This window comes from Choloepus didactylus, chromosome 14 (genome assembly GCF_015220235.1).
Source record: "Choloepus didactylus isolate mChoDid1 chromosome 14, mChoDid1.pri, whole genome shotgun sequence".
Taxonomy (NCBI): Eukaryota; Metazoa; Chordata; class Mammalia; order Pilosa; family Megalonychidae; genus Choloepus; species Choloepus didactylus.
In genome coordinates this window covers 65,670,669-65,697,772 of record NC_051320.1, presented here as the reverse complement: position 1 = coordinate 65,697,772, position 27,104 = coordinate 65,670,669, and the positions used below count along the sequence as shown (strand labels likewise).

Sequence of the window (27,104 nt, the reverse complement as noted above, 5' to 3'; positions counted from 1 at the left end):
ACAACTCAGTTTTCACTCGTCTACAACTTTCTTATATAACCGTCAAATATGCACATTGCTCTGAATAAGTCATTCAAAGGGAGAGATGTGGACAAAAATGATTCATGGAAATAAGGAACATAAGACAATATCTAGTTCATCATTTGTAATGATTACAAAATATGGGGAGGAAGTATGTCATAGTTATTATTGTTTGCTTCTTTGAAAATTTCTAAATGAGCAAACGATATATAAAGAAAATTTCAATGGCAAACTTCTCAAAGGCGGAGAATATACCTTATCTAAACCTGATACATTTCCTGTTGACATAAATTAAAGAGACTTTTTTTTAAGGCTAACATTTAGTGAGTACTTTACTAAATGTACTTTTCTGCTTTATATTTCATTAATGAAATCCTTTAACCTTGTGAGGGAGTTACCTGCGTGTCTAAGGAAACTGTTGTTAAAGAAAACTTGTCCAAAGTTGCATGTAAAAGACCTAGAATTTGAACCCAGGCATCAAGGCCATTTTCTCAACCATTACACTGCAGCTATGTCTCAAGAGTTCATTATATACCAGATAAGGATTTCAATAGCTTGAAGATGATCAGAAACAGCACAGCATAATGACACCAGCCCAAGAAGACATCTCAATCTAGTCTTAGCTTAGAAAAATGAGCCATGCTAAATAAATAAGTAAATCATTATTTACAACATATTCTCTATTTGAATATACAATGTTATTCTTCAAAAGAAGTCTGTTGTATCAATAAGGTAATGATCAATCAACTGGCGTTTCATGGAAATAAGGTACTCTGAAAAATTCTCAAAGTTAGTAAGATCAACAATATGTGTATTGTAATGATTCTTGTGACATATCAACATTACATGGCAAATTACTTTCATTTTAGTGCATACATATTCATCTATTTCTATTGAGTTTTAGATCAAGTTAACTCCTAAATAGAAGTTAAGCAATTTGGCTAAAAATTTTATTCAAAAAATATGTGAAATAATGCAGAACTTCAATCCCATGTATTAACTGGGTTAAGTGGCACTTTCTAAAAATGCATCTTAATAATTGAACATTATTCCAGTTCAACACTACTAAATATTACTGATAATATAATATCAAAACAATGAAAAGACAGGTTTTGGAGTACCTCTACTTGGGACAATTCTTCTTAGAAATGGAGTATCCTCCAGGGCATATGTAAATGAGAGAGGTGGGTAAGCAACTGCATCAACAAAGATCTTCACATCGACCATTCCAGCTGTCCCTGCTGGGCTGCGGCAATAGACTGCACTGGAGTTGACAGAAATAATCTCACAAGGGTCATCACCAACCAAAACTACAGTGCTGCCTGGGTCGAAGCCATTTCCTGTGATCACCAAAGTGGTTCCACCTCCAATGCTCCCAGAAGCTGGTGAGACCCACGCAACGGCAGGGCTGCTGATGGTAAGGTTTCCCAGAGCCAAGCCTTTAGCTCCCACCACGACACTGAGAGAATGAAGTCCAGCCGGGAGAGGAGTCACAAGAACAGTGATATTGTTGTCATTAATATCTACTGCTCTGAACCGTTGATTTCCACTGAAAACAGCAATGTCCTCCAAGATCGTCCCAAAACCTTCTCCGTCGATAGAAACTTCTACAGATCCTTTGATAAAGTTTGGGGAGATGCGTGTTATAAAAGGAGTGAGTCTGTCTAAATATGAGAAACTGCAGTTCCCCTGACACTGGGCAGGCACACCATGGATGAGGAGATCCATGTCCACAAGCTGTTGGGGAGCAGGGGAAGTTTCACATTCAATGGCTGTATAGTTCACGAATAGAACTTTACATGAAAAATGACCCATGAGGACTTCTACACTAGCAGAAGAAGCTGCAAATCCAGAGCCTTTTATAGTCACTCTTGTCATTCCTGTAGTTGATCCTGCATTTGGCAACACCATGTCGATGTTTGGCAAAAGCACAAATCTCCTATCAAATTCTTGGGCCAGTGTGTTAACAGCAAAGCCCAGGTTGTAGACAGTTACTGTGACAATTTCCCTGATGCCAACATCCATTGAGTTTTGAGGGTCAATATGACACAAAATGCGATTTTCACTACTTTCTTCCACAACACAGGGGTAGCTACCGACTGTAACCTGAAAGTACAATGAATACTATATAAAATACAAATGACTGTGATATATTGGGTTAGTATGAACTTCAGTTTTGTATTAGCAATAACTATAATTTTTTTCAAAACCAATCATGAGCAAAATTTTTTTATTCATAAAATTAATTTGGGGCACTGATTAGACATACCTTGGATTAACCTTAAAATTAAATTATGAGTATACATGAATGCTCATAGTAGCATTATTCATAATAGCCAAAAGATATAAAAAAAAAAAATGACCATCACCTGATGAATGAGTAAATAAAATTTGGTAAATCCATACAATGGAATATTATTCAGCCATAAAAAGAAATGAAGTATGGCTGCATACTACAACATGGATAAATCTTGAAAACATTATACTAAGCGAAAGAAGCCAGTTTTAAAACACCACATATTACATGTTTCCATTTATATGAAATCTCCAGAATATGCAAATCTATAGGGACAGAAAGTAGATTAATGATTGTCTAGGGCTGGGAGGATTGGAAGGGTTTGAGTGGGGAGGAGAGGCTAAAAGGGTTTATTTTGGGGGTAATGAAAATGTTCTAAAATTGATTGTAGTGATGGATGCATATCTCTGTGAATATACTAAAAGCTATCAAACTGTACAATTTAAGTTGGCAAAATTGTAAGGCATGTGAACTATAATCTCAATAAAGATGTTAAAAATTAAATTATGAGGTTACAGCCAATATATCTTCCTTTTATTGAGTATATAAAAGTTAAAAAGGAGATATTTATATGCTTACCTTATTAGCACATGTGAGATTACTGAAGCCATGTCCTGTAATTGTTATCAATTCATTTACTGTTCCAGTGGATGGACTAATGTTGCTTATGGATGGTGAAAAACAACTAGAAAGCTCAAAGAGCAATGTATTTGAATTTTTTACTCCAGTATTGTTCAGGCCACACAGGGGTTCTGTTGCTAGGCAGCCTGCTGCAGAGCTTCCCAAGTGCAAATTCTCAGGTTCTCCTTTAGACAAAAGAACAGCCTGTAAGTCGTGGATAACATTCTAAAAGAACTGTTTTCAGACTGCATTGCTGCTTACTTTGATGAAGGTGATTTAAATGCTGGTAAATTTTTTTTTTTTTTTTTTTTTTTTTTTCTGATGACAAGAAGGTCCCCAAACAGTATAAAGGTCTTGAAGACCTGAACTAAAATGGTACAGTAAAGAGAGAAGACCGGATATAAAATTAACTTATTTTTCAATTTGTCTAAGGTCAGAATTCCATGGGGAACATAAAACAATAACATCACCTTAAATTTTAATACATTTTGAGGCACTCTTTCACACTGTATCTCATTTGAGGCACACAAGGATTCTGGGAGACTGGCAGGACAACATTAACATGATCCTTACATTACAGAGCACATTCCAGCCTCAGAGCAGTCGAGACCTACTCAAGGTCATGTGGCTAGTAAGAGATGGAAGCAGGGTTAGCCCCAGTCATCTGCCTCCTCCTTCAGAGAGGTTACTTACACATGGGTCACCTGGGTGTCCAAGCTTTCATCTTTGACTGTCTTACCCTGAGCATATGTGGCTTCAGTGCCACCCACAAACAGGTGCAGGGGAAAGTGCTTGGTTTCAGCTGGTGAAACATGAATGACTCCTTGGAGAAAAAGGGAGTGAGCATCATCCACATACCCGCTGCTATAATAATGGATTCCAGGTGAAGTAAATTGGTAAGAAAATGAACCTGCCATAAAATAAGTCGTACATAATAAACACAAGCAATTAGTGCAGATTTGAAAAGGGTGCAAGAAAACTTGAAACGACCATTTAAATGCATGTTCAGAAGACAGATTTCCTATTTTTCATCAGTGTGGTATTTCAATAGGAAGTAGAAAGGAAATGGAAATGACTTACTGGCTATAAAAGAGCTATCTTGTATAATGAGATTACATTCCAGGAAGACAAGAGCCAGCATTACTCTTCTAGCCAACCAGGTTAAGCCTGGCACAACTTATGAAAATTTAAAGAAAAACTCAATATGGAATGAAAAATAAACAAATAATACTTAATTTTAAAGCTGATTCCAATCAACAAAAGTTCATGACTCGCTACAAGATTTGTATGACTGTATTTTGCTTGTTTCAATACTGCATATTTTTCAATTGATTGATTATCACAGTATCGATAAATTATTTCTAACATCAGAACTTCTCTCTAATATGTATGAAATACCTTGCTTACATTCATTTATAAAATGTTTACTTCATTAATAAAATGCCAACTAAACCACTTTGTGTACATGTTTGTATTATTTATATAAAAGTATTTAAAATCTAATCAAAATGTCTTCTTATTACATCTATGAAAAAGAGACATGATGCAAAATTCAACAAAGTGGAAACATACCAGATGCAGATTTTTGTCTTCCACTCGTAAATCCTTTGCCATCATAAAGTACACTTCCAGGACTGGAGACAGAGAAAACTCTATATCCTATTCCCCTAAGATATGGAAGTGCTTGCCAATGCCATGTCACTGTGTCACCCACAGACACATTTAAGACCGATGGGGACCAGGCATAACCAAATCCATAGACTTGTAGTAAGAATTGAGTCATATTTTGAAAAAAAATGGAAAAAAAAGTAAATTTTAAAAACGATTAATGCAAAAACTTATTGCATTATTATATAGCCATTCATGAAGACATTTAATTAACACTGCAAAACTTTATGTACAAAATTTAAACACTTACCAAAAATAAATGGAAATAATAAAAAGTAAGATGATAAGAAGTCAAATGAGTCATAAAACTCCATAACCCATGGTCAAGAGACAATTTGAAAAGAAATCAGAATGTCAACAACCATGTTGGTCAGAAATACAACAGGGAATATTTTATAAAGCTAAGATCAATTCTTTAAATATAAGAATTTTCTCAGGCAAACAGGCATGCAAAAATTTATATAATTTCAATTTGCATATTCAATTAGAACCTTTGACTCTTGTCTTCTAGATTCAAAACTACTACCTGTGCACACTATATGTGCCCCCTACTATGTCAAGGGGATACACTTGACCAATTACAGAAAGAAACAGCAATATTTATTTTTTGAATACTTTACTTTGAAGTATAAAATAAATAAAAATCAAATGAATTCCAGGGAGAAAGTGCCTTCATGATTTAAAATTTATCAATATTAATTGATACCTGAATCTTTCCCATTATTGGTAACCCTGAATATATTCCCTGTTGAATGGAGAATACACCTTATGACACTTTCTGAAGACGAAGTCACATTGCAAGGGAAGGACCCTAGAAAGAATAAGGGTGTAAAAAATAAATAACATTTTCCCATTTTGTGTACTACAGAGATAAAGTATAATTCATAAACAACAACCCTGCAGAAGCTCTGCCTTATATAGTAGGAATTTTGGTACTTTTATTAGATAGTATTTATGTTTGAGTACTGATTATTTTCAGAACAGAGACTCCTACCTGTTTTAGGTGTTCTATATACACTAAACACACAATAATTATTTATTGAAATCAAAAGGAGTATTCCAGATTTCCCTACCACCTTAACCAAATACTCTTAACCTCTTATAGACTAAAAGAAAAATAAAGCTTCCATGATTAAGAGTATGTGTGTACCAACTCACCATGCACCTATAGCACATCATCTGAGCTGAGAAAAATGATCACACACCCTCCTGTGAGAATGAAGCTCTTACCTATGAGAACAGTGTTCTCAGCTGGTATCCTGCTGAACCCAAAGCCCATTACAGTGATTTCGGTGCCACCATATAAAGACCCTCTCGGTGGAAACATGTTAGTTACTTCCAAAACATACTGTATTGAAGCATTTAACTTGTCTCTGCAAAAAAATAAAAAATAAAAAAAAAGAATAGATACTTCACTGAGATTTCCATGGACTCATATTGCTAAACTTTCACTGTAATACACATCTCCTTTAGCAAGAGGAAGTCATTGAATATTTAAGTAGACATTAATTTTTCAAACTAGATAATCTGGTAATTATCATGGTCCCAATGTGGTTGGATATAATATGTACAATTATTTCTCCCTAACTATGAAAATTAGATTTCTGAAAAAAATATGGCAGAGAATTTGAAATGGAGGATCTTAAACTATTATGGAAAAAATATGGTTATGAGAACTGAGGTCATAAATACATGAAATCCATTAAAATATTTTATATATTCACTAGAGTAAAACTTAAAGGCAGCACTTCCTTTAAAAATGGGATAGCAATGAAATTCGATACATTTTATATGAGTAATAAAAAGCTGTGTATAACTTGAATTTACCATTCAATGTTTCTTGGAAACTTGTCACACTCTCCCTTTCCACTATTTCAGTGAGACAGTTTTTAATTTATTTTGCTTTGTTACAGACACCATGCCTGCTGAGTCATTTTCCCCCTCTGTACAATGCATTTCTGATCTAATATATAGAAGTTGACTCACACATCCCAGATCCCACCATGACTGCAGAGGCAGAGTAACTCAAGAAGTCTTTAAATTAACTTTTATTTAATTTCCCCAGCATAAATACTTGACCTCTGCACAAATACACAACTTTTAATTGAGTCAATTCTGCCCATTATTTCATCATGTCAAAGCACAAGCCATCAGCTCTCCATGAGCCCATCTCAATTCCACCCTGTAAACCTAAGAGGATGTAGTTCCGAGGTTTCTGTTTACAGTTGCTCATCTTCCTTCACTTCTCACAATGCTTCATATGCTTCATTGCAAAACCTTCTCCCTCCATTCTGACACCAGCCTTATCTGCCTTTTTCATTTTAATACCTAAATCTCAGCTCCCTCTTTTCCTAATTGCTCCAAACTGGTAACTTCTTTACACCAGTACTAAAATTTTACCAAATAACAAACAGGTTCTGGGAAGGAAATATTAAATACTTACCAAAGGGAACATAAAGTTGGAGAGGGACTTGCTCCATCCTCTTCTTTGGAAGCTGCTCCTATCCATCCTTTACATTTTGGCTTAATAGTCACCTTTTTGAGGAGCCCTCCCCATCCTTTGGGATATTAGCTCCATCATATATACTCCTACAGTACCTGATGCCTCTTGTTCACAGTACTTATCACATCTGTAATTAAATTCTTGATGCAATCCTTTGTTTGAAGTCAGTCTCCCCAACAGGGGACATGCCACTATTGTTCACACTGTGGCCCCAGCACTGAGCAAGTGCGCTCCCAAACTATGTGATAAGTATTTCCTGAATGAATGCAAATCATGTGACATATACGTAAACCTAGCTCCACAGAGAATCTTACAACCTAATCTAAATGGCATTGGCATCAAAACTAAGTGTCATATTCTACTTTATGAGATATTCGCAGAACCTTTTGCAATAAGGAGATGCTAAGGCCACGAAAGCAACTGCAACTTAAGGTTAATGACTCTTTTCCAATATCAATAATATTAGCCCCATCTGTTCTGCAACTCCCTCAAGTTTTTGTTCATTAACATACCTCGTTGATGCAAAACCCCAGTTTCTGACTTCCACATAGATGTCATGTCTTCCAGGAAACAACGTGGGCAAATGGCATCTAATATCTGTGAAGTTCCAGTGAAGAACCTGGCAGGTTTTCCCTCCAACATATACCATGATTTGTGTGAGTTCACTTCCAAAGTTATAGCCTTTTAATGTTAAATTAATGTCTCCTTTTATTTTAAAAGAAAAAAAAAGTTTTACAGAAAGTTCAGATTATTATCCAGTGTGAAATCTGCAAATTGTATAAATCAACTCATTTCTTATCTTTTATTGAATTTAGGAAATCTGAACAGTTTCAGAGGCAAAAGGAAGAACAAAGAAAATAAAGTCCACATTTAGTTACTTTACAAAGGAAAAAAAGATGGCAAAGCACATTTTTTTAAAACTTAATATTTCTCCCCTTATTTTACATGTTCAAAGTGAAGTATCAGATAGACCAATCTATGATAAAAAAATAAATAACACCACCTCCCCCTACCCAACAAAATATGCACACACAAAGAAAACCTGTGACTGGTTTCACTTTACAAAACAGAACTGTAGGAGAAACTGCTTCAAAAGCCTTTCTGGATTGATTTCTGTGTCTATGCTAAGTAACTGGTTCTTACTGAAGAATTTCTTACCTTGTATTGTCCGAACTTTTGGATTAAAATCAGTTATAACTGGAGTCTGTAAACAGTTATAACTAAAAGCATCATTTTCCATGGCTTGAAATCCATTGGTAATAACTGAAATATCAACGGTACCCCCAATTCTCTAAAATAATAGTAAAAAAAATGACAAATTATAAAATATTAAATTTTCAGGAATCTAATGGATAAAAACAAATAGAATTATTCAAGATAAACTTCTGAAGATGTTCTGTTTCAAGGTTATGAATCAGAGTCAGTGTTTAGATATTGAGAAAATTGTGATGTCAGATATAGGTAGCATGTATGAATTCTCTAGACAAAGGTATATGTTATAGCCATTTTGTACATGTTCATGATAAATTTAAGTGCAATTATATTAGTGAATTGGATTCCCAAGGGCTCTATAATACAGGTGAGATGCTCTGGACAAGTAATTCACTAAATGATAAAGCATAATATACTGAAAGTTTAGACTTTCCTGCTTTTAAAATAGACTCAAATGTAATTTTTATTCTTCACTGAAAAATCACTCAGTTCCAGAAGTTAAGAACACTTGGACCTCTCAGATTTTTGGTGCTTTAACTACTATAGCATATGTGAAATTCCCAGCATCTAGTATATATTTAAGGCACATAGAGTGTTTAACTGAATCACATAATTTAAACAAGATCAGTTTTAATTTATTGTATACTCCTGATTCTTTATCTTTCGGTCCAACATGTACTAAAATTTACTTTTCCTACAGATTGTCACTACACACTACATAATACCCATCTAGTTTGCCACAGCTTTTCTGTTTCATTTATTTATATTTTGCACATGTGTATAAGTGGATTCATCATCACTTTGCACATAACAGGCAAACAGGGGACTTGGTTTAAATTTAAACACTATTTTTTAATGAAAAAATGATGATTGGTAAAAGGATGTAATATTCCAAAGAGAATTTCACATTGCTTTTTGCCAACAAACTGAAATGTTAATACATTTAAAAATATTCCTTTATAAAAACTAAAAATGTTTAGAATTATTTTCTTGGATTTCTTAACAAGATTATTTATTGTATGTATTTTTTCAGCCTTTGATTTACTTGGTAAACACCCTTCATCTTTCAAGCTCTGGTAGGGCATCAACTTTTTTGTGAAACTGCTTCTGACACCCTCTTGGAATTTTATTTTTATTTTCTGTCTATTTCTATTATTTCAAACGAAAACACATTGTTTAGAATTGGTTTATACATCTGATTTCCTTTGGGATCTTAAGTTTCTAGAATGTGGAGATCATGTTTTGTCTTTGGATCTTAGCAGACAGATGTTGAAAAAATAATTATTGTAGCAAGAAACAGAAGTTTGCAATTTCCAGGTAAATCTGCCATTCTCTACTGAGATGTCTTCTAATTCATAAGAATTCTGACTTGGAAAAAAAAAGTGTTTGAAACCTGATGCCTTACTTTTGGTGTTCTGCAGGTTATCATATTGAAATTCCCTTCAAGCACATTGCAGGTTTCATTTCCAACTAATACTTCTGAATTTTCATTAAAGCCAAATCCAGACACAGTCAGTAGAGTACCGCCTTCATAAGAAAAACGAAAAACAAACAAAACGGATAAACTAAAACAAAAAGAAACTTTTGGGCAACAATGTGACATCACTCAAGAATCATCCAGTCATCCAAGAGATGAACTGGTAAATAAATCAAGGACTAGATTTGGAATTGTGGACATATAGTATTGTCCAATCACCACCACACACCCAAGCCTGAGTTCTGAAGCCTGGAACTAAAAAGGAACTGGAATAATTGATTTAATGAAATAATATAGATTTGCAACTACCATTTTCTCTGGGGAATTACCAGCAACAACTACTATTTTTTGCAGTTCCTTCTTCATCCTAAAACGAAATTATGCTGTTTCTGTTTGCTCAACCATCCCATGGGTGGGAAATGAGAGTGAATTAAGACCCTCACTAATCAAATTTTAATACCTCTAAATAAAAGGAAAACTAAGAAAAAAACCAATAAAGTAATGAACAAATGAACAAACAGAATGAAGCAGGAGAGGAAAAATGTTATTTTCTTTTCCTCCTCTGCATCAGCCTTCCTTTCCCTGATTTGTTCCCAGAACTTTTTCTGGGTCAAGTAGTTCCATTGAGACTGTGGTTACAAATGAAGCAGCTGGTAAGCAGAATAATAACTAATAAATCTTATCCTGACATAATTGATGAGCTTGTTATAGGAACATGCAATAATTGATGATATTAATTCAATAACCTCAGATGTAAGGATAAGCAGTCACCCTTCCTTGTGCTTCCCAGGAAACAAAAGAATTAGTCAGCCATGTAATCACTGTGCCTTCTAAAAGGGGACTCTCCTTTGTTCTAAATGAGGGAGCTTTGGGTTCCTTGCCCAGAAACAGTGCAATGAAATGATGGAAAGGCATACAATTTTCTTGTTTTAGAATTATTAACTATTACCTGCTAGGCTTCCAGAAACAGGCCTGATGTGCGAGATTTGGCTCTGATAGGTGAAGTAGAACACCTCACCCCCGACATTCTGGGCTAGCCCCACATCAGCTATGGACACAGCAACCGGGAAGTGTCCAGCACTTCCATTCAGAATCTGGCACTTGATCTCATTTTCTAGTGATTTAAAAAAAGTAGAAGAAAATTATAAAACAAATATTTTTGTATGATAAGATTACCGAAAATTTATATTGGCAAATATTAACAGTGGCTTTCATTTTTATACTCTAAGAGATATTTCTAAGGAAAACAACTCATATATCAATTGGGGAAAAAAAATTTTATAGACTACATGATGCTATGCATCAGACCCTCCTAGATAACAGGCAAATCAATAATTAAAAAAAGTAAGTAAACAATTTGCTCCTGATTGCTACAGTAGCAAAAAAAAAAAAAAAAATCTATTGTAATAATTTCTAAAATTCCTAATCTGTAAGACCACATAAGTGAAAGAGTCTTAACATTTTGGCCCAATATATTGCTTATGCTCAAAGTTGAGTAAAATATGAGGTTTTATCAAAAAAGGTGATCAAAAGCCAAATGAAAACATATTTTCACTTCACTTAGAACAGAAAATGTGCACTTACATACAGGTGGAATTTTGACTGTTAGATCTCAAGAGTGCATATAAGATCTAGATTAAAAATCTAGCTTAAAAACAACACAAATGGTTTGGAAGTTATATTTGCTTATCTAATTCCAATCTATTAAAATTAAGGAAAATACCTAGGATGATAAAAGATAATGTTGAAGGAAATAAGTTTGGCCCTTTTTATTTGAAGAGGTACAAAATATAAATGATCTTTCAATTCTATGTTAAAGATACAGCCTCTGTTGGAATAGAATAAGGAAAGATGGACTTGCCTCTTGCAGCATGACTAATGTGACGTTGTCAAAGCACGGGCAGAGTTGCATGTCATGGAACACCAGAGTTGCAATTCATGTATTTTTGTGTCCCAAAGATACACCAAGGCAAGAAAGAGTTTAAGTGACCACTTTTATGAAGGAGAAAAAAAATCAACTGCCATAGGATAAGGACATTCAAAACCAACAGTGAAAAAGAAGTAAGTGGTTGTAACCAAAGGTTCCAAAGATAAAGCATCTTCCAGACCAGGTTACCAATTTCATAACTCTATAGGGCAGTCTACAGGGTAATCATAATTGTGATTGCTCTCTGATTACACTTTCTCTTAGAGAACAATTAAATTTAGTAATAATAACTAAAAAGGACTTACCAATCACAGAAAGAACAGAGCAACCTACTGGTCCAACTGAGACTGAAATAGTTGAACTAGGAGAAAATCCAGAGCCTGATATTGTTAGAATGGTACTTTCTTTATAGGACCCTGAAAATATTGAAAATAAATAACAATATGGAAATGACAAAAATAGAATCTGTTGTTAGAAAATCAGATATTTCTCAGAGAAAAATACCCAACCTTCAAAAATAAACCTATAAGCAAGTAAGAGAAAAGGACATTTATTTGGCCATGCTATTTTTTTTCCCATTGAATGATTCTACACAGCTTCACATTTCTGTATGTTGACAGAAATAAATGGAAAGGATTATCCAGTGTATAAAAATCATAATAAGAGTTTACACTTTTGCTAGCTGCCTTCCACCCCACACTCCCAATTAAAAAGCAGGAGGTTACCTTGAGAAGGGCTTGTGGCCAAGACAAGGGGTGTAGTCATGGGATCCCACACAAATGCACAGTCACCTGAACATTTAGCTGGAATTCCATTGACATAGACTTCAACCTTCAAATAAAAAAACACAGAGCTAGAAAACAGGGTTAAAGAGACAGCATGGTTCAGTGGCACATGCATAGCATTTAGAATGAAACTTTGGAATTCTACTTGTTTACAAAAATTAGTCTATTGAATTTATATTTTTCCTGCTTTGACGTGTTCTTCCTTTGTTCATTAAGCAAATGTGGCCACTAGATGTCATAAATGTCAGGGATATAACATTAAACAAGACAGACAGTGCCCCTGCTAATCTCCCAATTTATATTCCAGAGAAGTTGAGGTAGAAAAGTGCATCAGACTAAAAATAAACAAACAAGTAAATACATGTTTTGTCTGGTGGTGATTAGAGCCATGAAACAAAAAAAGGTTACTCTTGGGTGAGGCACCTAAACTCTTTGCACTTGAATTTCCTCATCATTAAAATGGTAATATTAATAATTATGTCACAGTTACTATCAAGATTAAATGAAAGAATATGTCTTCAAATTCTAACCATTAGAGACAAAAAATCCATTTTTTTTATCCTAAGGGGGATAATTTTCCCAAAAATCATAAAATAATATTACTGAGTTAATCTACTGTTAACACTAATATTTCTACGAAAATAAAGATGTCACCCCCCCCCCACTTTACCAGATGTTTAATGTATCATACACTAGTTATACATTTAAAATGATATCTTTTTATGAGAAACAGTTCAAAAATACCTGTGGCTGCTGGCTGGGTGTACGAAGTAGGTCTCCAAGTATGCGTTGTCTGAATAAGCCACCTTCCTTCATTTTCGTAACTGTCATATTAGCATTTTGTCCAATAATGTTGGAATCATTAATCTATTTTTACACAAAATTATTTTATCAGAAAGACTATAAATATGACCACACTTGTTCTTACATTTTAAATCTAAGGATGGTTGGAAATGAACAAAAGCCAAAAGTTGTAAAAGAAATTCAAAATCATTTTAGTCACATTTCTTGGAAAATGAGTCTCTTCAAAAAGGAGCATAGTCTATCCAAGAAAAAATGTAAATAAGAGCTTTGCATCAATTACAATTTTGCATTAAGTTACTAAAGTTAACTTTAAATTTTGGAAGAAATAAAATGTCTCCAGAATATGAATTTACAGAATTTGATTTTCTTAAAAATGTCTGTGATTAGTTCACGTGTCAACTTGGCTAGGTAATGGTGTCCAGTTCTTTGGTCAAGGAAGCACTGGCCTGATTGTTACTGTGAGGATATTTCATGGATTTAATCATCAATCAGTTGATTGCATCTATGACTGGTTACATTTACAATCAACGAAAGAGATAGCCCTCAGCAATGAGAGATGTCTCATCCAAACAGTTGAAGATCTTAAAAGGAGAACTGATAATTTCAGCAGTCAGAACAAAGAATTTCTCTCTCAACTTCAGCCAACCAAGTCTCCTGGGGAATTCATGGAAACTGTCATTGGAGTTCCCAACTTGCAGCTTGCCCTATGGAATTTGGATTTGCCAATCCCACAGAGATGGGAGCCAATCCCTATGTTAGTCCTGTTTCCAGAGAGCCCTGGCTAATACAGTGCTTTACGCTTGTTCTAAATATAAATACTTTGATAAATGATAGCTGAATAATTGAGTCCTCTTTCCACTTGAGGGTCAACATTTTCCATTTAGCACTTTTCACCTCTGACTACCCTGGTTTGTCTTTCCCCTCCTGGAATTACATTTTCTGTCAATGATGAAAACGAAACCAAATCAAATCAAATCAAAATGTAGCATTTGGTCATTCCAACCCCCCCTACCAATGTTGTAGCTTTCTGATAATGACAGGGGCTAGCAAAGGGATGAGAATCTCCACGCTGGGCCTTGTGAGAGCCAACGTGATGAGGTAGCAGAAATAATGAATATGCAGGGGAACTTTATTAGAAGAAAGAGAATGGAAGAGACAATAGCTGAAATATCAAGAGGGAGACCAGATGCTAGAACTGTCTCAGTCCCAGAATTTTCCAGTTCTGGTTCCAGGCCATGTGTTTTCTTAAAATAACCCCACATCTCTATGAGTGACTGTTTTGCATACCCACACAGACTCATTTACTATGTTTATAGACCATTTCTTTTTGTCTCCCCTCCTTCCTCTCCTCCTCTTCCTCTTTTTTCTCCAGAACTAGTTTCAGAAGCAGTTTGCCATTTTTTCCACCTTATGTCATGGGCAGCTCTCCAGGTGAGCATATATGGATCTGCATATGATTGTATAGTGTTCATGCTAATGTTGTGTCATTTAAACAACCATTCTCTGATAGATGGGGATTTAGGTGTCCAGGTTTATGCTATGAGAGACCCTGCTACAGTTACTACCTTTGTGCATACAGAATTTCACATTTGTGTTACTATTTCATTATGATAGAATTATATACCTGAGGTTGCTAAATTACAGGGCATCTATATTCAGATGATATTAACCTCTCCTCTAAGAAGAGAAGGAAGTTGTACTAATTTCCATTCTCATCAACACCACATGAGAAAGACTGTTTCCTCACACTCCCATCATCACTAGAAAAGTATCACCTTTTTAATATTTGACAGTCTGAGACCAAGTCTCTTCCAGACCCTTCTCCTTCACATACTCTGGGCTCAACTCCCCTCCCCTACTTCCTTGCATGCTTTAATCAAAGATAATTAGATGAGAGCTTAGAGTGTAATTCCCTTATGAATTCTAAAATGTCCTCTCTAAAACCACAAAAGTATCCAAGGCTCCAAAATACAGCTACAGTGTTAGGATTATAGATGGTGAGGCTGGTGCTACTTGGTACCCATTAAAATACATCTGAATTTATCCTCAGACTAGTCCTGCCTGGGCTCCCCCTGCCCTCATCAAGGGTCTTCTAACACACAGAGTCCTGGACTTTTTCCATATGAGATAGGGAACAAAACACCAAAGGCTATTCCTGAAAGAGACACCTTGTCAACTTAATATTGAAAAATCTTCCCCTCAATTTCTTTTTCTGTTTTTAATCTACAGTTTACATTTTTTATATACACAATCTCAAATTCTTTTTTGGAATGAGGTAGGGTGTAAATAGGCAAATTATACATAGAGGAAAACAGAAACAAAGACAAGTGAGAGAACCTGTAGAAGATTCTGCTTTCCACATGGGCTTCTCCACTTGATGTTCCATGAGTACCCAGCACAGGTTCCCTCTCGAGTCACTGAAACTTGTCCCACTTCTTCAAGACTCTGGAGAGCAAACTGTAAATCTGCAGCTGACACAGCTGCAGGGAAACCTGCTCTCATGGAGGGAGAGCAAAGAGCAGGAGTCAAAAACTTATAAACCAATTTTATATTTAAAACACTTGAAATGTGTGCTATGGATTATCACTTGTAAACCAAATGTCCTCCAATATAGTAAAAATGAAATTTGCATCTTCTAATTTGCATTAATTCTAAGAATTAATATATTTCTTAGAGACAAAAATTACATGATTAAAGCAACTAAAACTTTGACCTTGTCTCAAATATCTTTATTAATAAAATCAACCCACTTTATGGATAACTTGTAAGCCATGGATATAAAAGAGCAACACTCTTTTGGGAATGGAAACTGATTCCTCTGGAGAGGTAGCAAGGAAAATGTGAAAATGTCCTTTATACTAAATAGTTTAGCTTTCCAATACTGGCATAAACTATATAAATTATGTAAAGAAGTAATACAGATAGAAATACACCAAAATGTTTATTACAGTGGTCTAGATCAGCACTGTCTAATAGATTTATAATGTGAACCACATATATAATTAAAAATTTTCTAGTAGCCATAAACAGAAACAGGTAAAATTATTTTAGTGATATATTTCATTTAATGCAATATATTCGAAATGTTATTATTTCAACATGTGACACTAGCCACATTTCAAGTGCTCAGCAGCCAAAAATGGCTTATGGCTACCATAATGAACAGAACAAGTCTCAGTTAGTCAAGCACAGTTGCATTTAAAAATCATATTTCAATTATCAATTTTTATAATATTTTAATATCATTATTTTTTCTGACCACCTCACTAACAAATCTTCAAACATGTAATCATTATAGAAAGGTATGACTTATGAAAGTCATAATTTCAATGACCTTTAAAAAAATGTTAAGAATTCATTCTATACTTTTTCAACATTTTCCTATATTATTTTTTAAAAAAAATGGTCATTAGTTAAATCGTAACTTTGGATGGGTATGTTCTTTCCTAATCTATTAAAGGAAGGGTTCAAATAACAACACTATGGTTGGCTATTAATTGGCCATAATAGGAAGTATTAATATATATACCTATGAGACTAGAGATTTGAATGTAAAAATAACAAGTAGTAATTCTTCAAGTGAAATAACAGGTAACATTTCATAGCACTATACATACATGCATATATCTAACTATCATCTATCTATTCTATTCTATCTATGATCTGAATGTTTTTCATGTACCTTTGAGAATATGTCCATAAGCCTGAATGTCAAAGCTGCCACGAAGAGGTGGAGAGGCTGCTTGCATTCTTTGAATACGAATCTGTGACTTTCCTGGCCAATTATTTCCTCTGTAAACAGATTCATCCTCTGTCTCATTTGTGATTATCTAATTTCCAAAATAAATATTGGTAAGATGATTAGACTTAACAATAGCTAACATGATTTCTCTTTCACCATGTTTCAATCCTGTGACATGACAAAAATGAGCCTAATGTATTAGGGATTCTTCAGAACATTAAGGAGAGTCACGTAAATCAACACAGGCCATGCCTATATGGCGGTAACGGAGGCCAAAGTCAACTCAGCCATCTGGGCAGCAATCAGTCAGAACTGCAGCAATACCTCGTTAATTCAGGGCATACACTCCATCACTCAAGGAACAAATATTTATTAAGCAGGCACTCTCTTCAAGCTACAGGGAGGCAAGAAAGCATGAAATGTGGTCTTGGCTATTAACGAACTAAACACTTTTTTTGGAGAAATAACAGATAGGGGCTTGAAAACTTAACTAATAACACAAGGAAGTATATAGGGTCAGTACAGTAACTGGCCCAAGCTCAGGAAATATTGTTTAATGTTGAGTAAAGAACAATCAAGTGATAAAAGAAAAAAGTGCTACAGATATTCAATTGTTAACTCTAGTGGTAAAAGTTACACTCTCCTGCTTCTGCTGCCTAACAGTTACCTGTTAATATTGTAGAATTTAAAATTATAAGCCTTACAGTCCACAGAAATGAGTAAACATTTATGCCAGATGACATGTACAAGAATGTTCATATCAGCATTACTCACAATAGCCCCAAACTGGAAACAATGCAAAAGTCCATCAACGGAATGGATAGATCATGCTATAGTCATACCATGGAACACTGTAGAGCAGCGAAAAATGGAACAATGTGAATCTCATAATATTGGCTAAAATAAGCTAGATACAAAAGAGTACACATTGTATATAATTCCACTGATACGAAGTGTGAAAAAGCAAAACTAAACAATGCTAGTAGAAGTCAAAATAGTGGTCATCTAGAAGAGGAGTGAGAGGTCTAATGACAGGGAAGACACAAGTAAGGCTCCTGGGGAGCTAACTCTTATCTCTATCTCGATCTGGGGAGAGAGTATATGGGTGTGTTTACTTCGTAGAAATGCCCCGATTTCAGCAATATTACAAGATAATAGCTCAATGCACAAAAATCAATTACATTTCTATATACTAATAAATGAACATGTTGAAATGGAAATTAAAAACATAAGGCCATTTACAATTGTATCAAGGAAAATGAACTACTTAGCTATACATTTAACAAAACATGTACAGGATCTGTACACTGAAAATTGCAAAATGCTGATAAAAGTAATAAAAATGACCTAAATATGCTATAAAAGACATCAAAGAAGATCTAAATAAATAGAGAGACATACTTGGGTTCATATATTGGAAGACTTTAACATAATAAAGGTGTCAATTTTCTCTGAAATGATCTATAGGTTTAATGCAATTCCTATCAAAATACCAGCAAGGTTTTTTTGTAAACATAAACGAGTTTCTTATAATACTTATATGGAAAGACATGGAACCTACAACAGCCTAAACAATTTTGCAAAAAAGGAATAAAGTGTGAGGGAGCAGTGTGCCCAATATTAAGGCTTACTATATAGCTATACTAATCAAGAGAGTGTGATATTGGTGGAGGGATGGCCATAGAGACCAATGGAACAGAATAAAGAAGCCAGAAATGGACACAGAAATATGCCCAACTTATTTTTGATAAAACTGCAAAAGTAACTCAATGGAGGAAGGAGAGACTTTTCAATAAATGGTGAGCAGGAACAATTGGAGCTATAGGCAAACAAATGAACCTTGACCAAAACATCACATCTTACATAAATATTAGCTCAAAATGGATCATGGATGTAAATGTAAAACGTAAAGCTCCAAAACTTTTAGGAAAAAAATCTTCAGGACTGCAGTGATTTGGAGCTATATGTACCCCAGAAAAATATATTCTTAAACTTAATCCATTCCTGTGGGTGTGAACCCATTGTAAGAAGGATCTTTTAATGAGATTACTTCCGTTAAAGTGTGGCCCAGCCCAATCAGGATGGGTCTTAATCCTGTTACTAGAGTACTTTATAAGCAGAGTAAAATTCAGACAGAGAGAAAAGTCACAGAAGGAGTATCCAGAAGCTGAAATCAAGGGAAACCAGAAGATAAAAGGACAGACCAGGACACCACCACATGCCTTAACATGTGACAAACTAAGGACCAAGGATCACTAGCAGCCAGTCCCAGAACACTACAGTCTTTGGAGAGAAAAGCATTGCCTCAATGATGCCTTGATTTGGACTTTTTCCTAACCTCAAAACCATGAGCCATTAAATTCCCATTGTTTAAGTCAGCCCATTGCATGGTATTTGCTTGAACAGCCAAGGAAACTAAAACAAGGACCTATGGCTAAGCAAGCAGCTTTTAGATTTGAAACCAAAGCATCACCATAAAGGAAAAAATTAATAAATTGGACTACATCAAATTTTTTAAATTTTGCCCTGTGAAAGACTTTGTGAAGAAGAGGATGAAAAGACAAGATACAGCCCAGGGGGAAAACACTGGCAACCACATTTCTGACAAAGGACTCATATTTAAAATATATAAAGAGCTCTGAAATCTCAACAGCAAGGGGCTAAACAATCCAATTAGAAAATGGACAAAATACACAAACAGACATTTCACATAAGAGGATTTATAGATGGTAAATAAGTACAAGAAAAGATGTTCAACATTATTAGCTATTAGGGAAAAGCCAATTAAAATAAAAATGAGTTTTCACTACACAACTATCAAAATGGCCAAAATAAAAAAATAGCAATGACACCAAATGCTAGTGAGTATGCACAGAAATTGGATAATTCATACATTGCTGCTGGGAAAGTAAAATGGAAAAGCCACTTTGGAAAAATACTATGGCAGTTTCTTATAAAACTATATTTCTGCTTACTATATGACCCCACAATTGCACCCTTTGGCATTTAACCCAGAGAAATGAAAACTTAGGTTCATATGAAAACCTATGCATGAATATTCATAACACCTTTATTCATAGTAACCAAAACTGGAAACAACTCAAATGCCCATCCATAGGTAAATGATTAAACAAACTGTGTTCCATACCATGGAATACTACCCAGCAATAAAAATGAACAAACTATTCTACACACAACTTATTGGATTTCAAAAGAATTATGCTGAGGAAAAAAAGCCAATCTTAAAGGTAAACATACTGGCATGATGGTATGATTCCATTTATATCATATTCTTAAAATGTCAAAATTATAGAGACATAACAGACTAGTGATTACCAGGTGTCAGGGAATGGGGGAGGAAGGGAGGTGACTGTGGCTATAAAAGGGTAGCCACGAGGATCCATCGCCAGGAATGTTATGGTGGTGATCAGATGAAACTACACATATGATAAAATTGAATAGAATGACACACACACACACACACATATTACACATACACACACATACACACAATAAGTACATGTAAAACTGTTGAAATCTGAATAAGGTTGGTAGATAGCATCAAAGTCAATTTCTTGATTGTGCTATGAAACTACAGTTAGATAAAATGTTACCATTGGAAGAAACTGTGTGAGGTGTACATCAATCTCTCTGTACTATTTCTTACAACTGCATGTAAATCTACAATTATCTCAAAACAAAACATTTAAAACAATTCATTGAACTTTACGTTATCATATGTGCACTTACTCTGTCCACATTATGAATTTTTCAGTTGAATTTTTAAAAAAATGGTCACAAAAATATAAGACCTATATTCCCAATTTAACCTTGGATAAATAACAAAAGCTAAGATGAAATTACAAATTAGTAGTTTAATGATGAAACTGGAAAAATGGAAGATTGTTGATACAGTTGCTTTGAAAATACAAAGCCTTGAATCAATTTTTACATTTTGTTACAGAGCTAAGAGGAAAAGACTGAAAATCATTTACAAGACATTTATCTTCATATTTGGCGAGGATGGGGTAAAGGCAATTTTCTTCTAACATTTATGGTTTTTCAGTATTTTTTCATCATAAAATCACTTAGCAAAAAAGTTCTCTGTGAGTCTCTTACTACAGCGATTAATGATTATTTAACCTTTCATCTTGAGGCTATCATATTTGTTTTTTATTTGTTAAAGGAAATTATGTTAACTTGTATATTTTTATAGGAAATTAAATTTTAAAATACACTTCATATTTGTAATATTTAATGAATTACTCCTCCTATAAATAATATGCAGTATAAAACGTCCATATTCTTTTTGAATTATAATCGTATGTTTTCTTCCTTGTGTATTGTGCTACTAGCAAAAATAAATGGTGTTTATAACAGAAACAAAAACACAATGCAAGACCTCCATTTTCCTTCCAATAATCTGTGTTTAAAGGATTGTTGTTGGAAGAGTCCACAATGCATCCTTTAAGTCAAAAGAAAAAAACACTACTTAAATATCACTAACTCTTTTTTGCTAAGGAAGTTTTCCCCTTGCTTCTTCCCCATAGATAATATTTCTTGAAGAAAAGACAATTTTCATCTGCAAGTTGAACAAGCTTCTAAATATTCATTTATCCTTGGCATAACTGTCTTGTCCTCTTAAGAGATACTCAAACTGTATGCCAGCTATTTAACAAAATTAAAAAGAAAATTTACTACATTTAGCCAATGCTCCATAAATTTAAAATGGTAACACAAAATTCTTGGCTTACCTGCCCAAAGCTCACAGTCATCATGGGTATATTATAACTACAATTATATGCAGCCATGGTGACAGAATATTGGTTGGTCAAAACTGATCCATTTATTTTGGCCTGATTCACTTGAAAGTGCTTTAAAAATATTCCTTTACTTGCTAATGCTGGAGGTCTTCTCTTTGGCATTTCTAAGGAATATAAATAAGCAAAATAAATGGGAGATTAAATTGCATAGCTTCTGTTGCTAGAAAGAAAATCATCAAATAATATCAATTCACTACAGAATTAGTTATTTAAAGTCAAATTTCAAAAAGATCTTAAGACAAGTAGTGTATAAAGCTTGGAAATCTTTCACTTCTGGAATATACATCTTTAAAGTCTTTTGACTTATGAGTCCCACCAGCCGGAACAAAATATAAAAGCCACTAAGCTTGGTTCCATCAGCCTTCCCTGGGCCAGTAAACATTGCTCTGAGCTGTCTGAACGTGGTGCTCATGAGGTGTGCTCCATGAGGTCAGGACCAAGACTGTCCTGTTCACTGCTGTTTCCTTAGTACCTGACAGTTCCTGTCACATGGTGGGTACTGAATGAATGTTGTTTAATGAACCACCTCATTTACCCCAGCAAAATCCAGCTGTCTTACACAAGTGTTCCACCAATCACAATGTAGGTCTAGTGACAGCAAATTCAAAAAGTTACTATAAGCTAGTAATATTTCATTGTTGGTTTTTTTTTTTTTAATCAGTTGACTCATAATCTCTCACTTAAATACAGTTCCAAAGGAAGGGATTGCAAAATTCCTCTGAAAAATGAGACTAGTCACCTTTCAAGTTGGCTACTTAGAATTAGGATGGTTTTATGAAAAGATGGTAGAGTTTAATATTGATTATTTCTTTATCACATCTCATATACATTTAAGTCTATTAACATGACTAGGAAAACAATGCTGAGACTATTAGAAATGGAGTTTTTATTTAAAGCATAATTAATAGTCACTATTGAATCCATGGAAAGTTTCATCTCAATCTTACTAGGCAGCTGTCAATGTCAACAGTTGCCTTTTAGTAATATATCTTCATCTTGGTAGTTGGCTTCCAAAGATAAAACAAGGCAAAGTGAAAATGTTTGTGACAGTTTATCTGTAAATGGAATCCAGGACTATAACACTAAATCTTGCTATAATGAGAAAGTTTACATTAAGGATACATTTACCCACAGAATTATCACCTTGCCCTATTCATAAAAAATAAAGTTAAATGAAAGAATAACTCATTAATAGTTAGAAATTAATATTTTTGTCTGTACTAAAGAATCTAAAAATAATTTCCATGGTAAGATTTTATAACAAGATAGATTTAAAAGGTTTAAGTAGATATGAAATAATATAAAATACCATTTAATACTGAGATTGTAGATGTTTGTCCAATGTACACCGTGTCTACATAGAAGGACTGTGATTCTGATGCTTTCCATAAACTAATCCTTTGAAGAGAAAAATTTGTCCCAGCATATTTCATTTGTATGAGGTCCAGAAGATCTATGCATGTGTAGGTCCAGCTGAAATACAGTTGATTAAAATTAGGTGTATAGACCATTCATAATGTTTAACATAAACAAATACACTATAAAAAATTAAAATCTTAAAGAGTTAAGGTGTCATGGCCCAAGAGGGCTTTTGTAGCCAAAGGACTAAAGAAAACACCAGACACATTCTGAAACATGAGCTTTTATTTTGGGGCTTACCTACAGGGCAGGAAGTCGGTCATGTTGCCCTGAATTCAGGAGCTGCTCTGAATGGCAGCGGGTTCAGAGCTCAAGGTGAAGATACTCCGCGAAAGCAGGGGGTGCCAGGGAGTGGTTTATAAGGGTTAGGACAAAGACATTCACATAGGTATGAGAGGAGCAAGGGTCTTGTGACGTAGGAAGGGATCAATTGCAGTCAACAGGGAAGAGGGGAGGATTATAGATTATCCTGTAGATAACAGTACCTCAGGGAGTTTGAGGGAGGAGGAAGTTTCAGGAGGGAGGCAAGCTCTAGATGACATTTAGCACCAGAGGCCTGATTTTACAAGGAGAGTAGGTCAAACCTTAACTGTCCTAGGTCAAGCAAGCTGCTGTGTGCACCGGCCTCAAGGCACTTGGGGAAGCCTGGAGCTCCCACAAAAGGGTTTTTTAATTTTTTCTCCACAAAGAAACCATCAAGCATATTTTATTAGCACAGAAAAGCCACCATAACACACAGCAAGCAGAAATTTGCATGGGCAGTAAAAGTTTAACATTGCTTACCATGCCAGTTTGAATGTATTATGTCCCCCAAACACCATTATCTTTGATGTAATCTTGTGTGGGCAGACCTATCGGTGTTAATTAGATAGTAATTCTTTTGAGTGTTTCAATGGAGATGCACCCCACCCAACTGTGGGTGATAACTCTGATTGGATAATTTCCATGGAGGTGTTGGCCCACCCATTCAGGGTGGGTCTGAATTAAATTACTGGAGCACTATATAGGATCAGACAGAAGGAGCAAGCTGCTATAGCAAAGAGGGACACTTTGAAGAAAGCATAGGAGCTGCAGATGAGAGACATTTTGAAGACGGCCATTGGAAGCAGACTCTTGCTCCGGAGAAGCTAAGAGAGGACAAATACCCCAAGTGCAACTAAGAGTGACATTTTTGAGGAACTGCAGCCTAGAGGGGAACATCCTGGGAGAAAGCCATTTTGAACCAGAACTTTGGAGCAGGCGCCAGCCATGTGCCTTCCCAGCTAACAGAGGTTTTCCGGACACCATTGGCCATCCTCCAGTGAACCACCCAATTGCTGATGTGTTACCTTGGACATTTTATGGCCTTCAGACTATAACTGTGTAACCAAATAAACCCCCTTTATAAAAGCCAATCCATCTCTGGTGTTTCGCATTCCAGCAGCATTAGCAAACTAGAATACATACAAATATAGGTTTCCTTTCATTTGCAATGTTGGCAGTCACCATTGGAGTATAAAATAATATTCTGCAGCAATAGATAAGGAAACTAAGGAACACACACCTTGATGTAGAGCATTAACAAAAATAAGACATCAGATGGATGTTTTAAGGCAAAATATCAGTACAGATCAGGAAATTCAGGCTGATACTGAGAAGCAAAAACTGGAACTTGGTATGACATTCAAAGAACTCACTGCTGTAGCACTGCCCATATTCTAAATGACAAAAAGGTGCAAAGTAAAATTATTTAACAAATGGTTTGCACTGTACCTATAATATATTGAAAAACTTGACTGGTTTTGTCTCCATTTCCAGGAGAGACAAACTCTGAATCTTTGGAATGTCCTGTGATAGGAGTGCCTTCTGTTATCCACTGTGGCCCCAGGACCACACCTGATAGTTTCAGCAGGGGGGCAGTCACACCTGGAGTCTAAGAGTGGGAATTGGCCCCACTAGAAAGACCAAAAACGTGATTAGGAAATTGGGACTCTGAGCCACAACCTCTCGGTCCTTTATTAGTCCACCTGCCAGATCTCTGGAAGGGGAGGGGGGCTGCAGCTTGAGTTCAACCACATGTACGCTGATTCTGTCAATCATGCCTATGTAATGAGACCCCTTATAAATGGGATACTGGAAGCTTGGGAGATGTTCAAGTTTGAGAAGAGACAGCTCCTGTGCTGGGATGGTGAAGCATTCTGCCTCCATGTGGAGAGGGCATGGAAGCTTGCATTAGAGCCTCCCAGACCTCGCCCTAAGTGTCTCTTCTAGTGGCTTGTTTCCTTTTATATAATAAAACTATAATGGTAAGTATAGCGCTTTCAGTGAGCTCTGAGTCCTTCTAGGGAGTTATCGAAACTGAAGGGGTGATGGAACCCCTGATTTGTAGCTTGTTTGTCAGAGGTGCCCCTGAGCATTGCCTTTAATCTGTGGAGTCTGACCTAGCCCCCAGTTAGTCAGAATTGGCTGAGTGACTGCTGCCTTTGCAGTTGTTGATTCAACTTTTGTACCCACATAGCATCTTTTTACAGATTTCCCATTAACTCCTAATTGCACTGGAATCCCACAAATTATAATTAAGCAATTCGGTTATGAGAGTTTGTAACAAAGAAAGATAAATATTGCCATCCAAAAAGCTAAATACAGATTAACAATAATCTCTACATCAGTTAACACTGTGGTTATTAACTGGCTAGTTTGTTTGGACATCTTCTATTCTCATTTTCTTCATGGCTTGCAAACTCATCATGGGATTCATCGCTAATGAATCAAAGTTTAGACTGTACTTGTCAGTTTTAGGAAATTAAATGCAGGGCTACATTAATTTAAGTTAAATAAAATACTTAGGCCCTCTAAATAGAATTCTACTACTAATTATAAAATTCTGAATTATAAAATTTCAGGATCCTTATCATAAGAGAAAAGATAACTATAAATGACATCAACACTTAAGTGAACTGCATTGTGCCTTCGTGGCTAAAAATTCCATTTTCTAAAAGAAAGGCAGTCTTTATTTTTGGGTTTTGAAACCTGATTTATAACTACAATACTACTATTTGGTAAGGTGGTAAACAATATTGGGGAAAATGACACTAAGCTTACACATTGCACTGAAAAACACTAACTCAATCTAAGTGGACTGTCTAACCTGTATAAAGGCAGATCTGGAGATGCTCATTAGTGGTAGGAGAGTTTACTTTGCCTTGACAGGTAATGGTTTCAACCAGGGAATCCAACACTTTTAAAAACACTGAAATTCTTGTTAAAAGATTTTGTAACATTTACAGCAAGGGAACCCATCATTTCCATGAAATGTACACATGAAGACTAAAAGGAAAAGAACCATTTAGTGATATGGTATTGAGTTGGTAACTGCAGGACCCATCAAACGCTGTGAATTCAGGTAAAAGGACTGGCAACATTACAACAACAACAAGGTAATGAAAATAATTTGCTCTTGCCTGCCCCACAAGCATTAGAAATTGGGGAAAACAAGGTCTATTGGCCATGATCCTGGCCAATGCAGCCACGCTGGTTGGGAATCCTAAGCCCATGGGGTACTGGGGTCATCTAAGATTTAAGATGTATATCAAGGAACTGTATGTTTGACTTTGTGAACACTTACCATGCCTAAACTAACCATAGATTTAACTAGAGAAGACTCCCTGCAATTGCAGGGGGAAAAAGTGTGATATCTAAAACCCCTTCATAGCACCCTTTCCCCAGGAACTCTTCTGTCCACTAATGGAAAGTTACCATGTGTATCAGCAGGAATTACCCCTTATTGTTCCCCCAAAACATCTTTCTTTTCACCCATAGCACCCTAT

At 35.3% G+C, this 27,104-nt stretch overlaps 1 protein-coding gene across 1 annotated transcript in view; it reads right to left on the bottom strand.

Annotated features, from left to right (window-relative positions):
- Window positions 1–27,104, bottom strand: part of PKHD1L1 (PKHD1 like 1) — a 192,017-nt gene that overhangs the window by 95,996 nt on the left and 68,917 nt on the right. Inside the window, 17 exon segments of the mRNA XM_037802604.1 lie at window positions 1,143–2,127; window positions 2,897–3,123; window positions 3,678–3,848; window positions 4,511–4,699; window positions 5,313–5,417; window positions 5,837–5,979; window positions 7,622–7,814; window positions 8,268–8,400; window positions 9,727–9,848; window positions 10,748–10,912; window positions 12,031–12,141; window positions 12,451–12,556; window positions 13,255–13,377; window positions 15,652–15,806; window positions 16,997–17,144; window positions 21,811–21,983; window positions 23,189–23,352. Coding sequence (XP_037658532.1) covers window positions 1,143–2,127; window positions 2,897–3,123; window positions 3,678–3,848; window positions 4,511–4,699; window positions 5,313–5,417; window positions 5,837–5,979; window positions 7,622–7,814; window positions 8,268–8,400; window positions 9,727–9,848; window positions 10,748–10,912; window positions 12,031–12,141; window positions 12,451–12,556; window positions 13,255–13,377; window positions 15,652–15,806; window positions 16,997–17,144; window positions 21,811–21,983; window positions 23,189–23,352 — 3,413 coding nt within the window.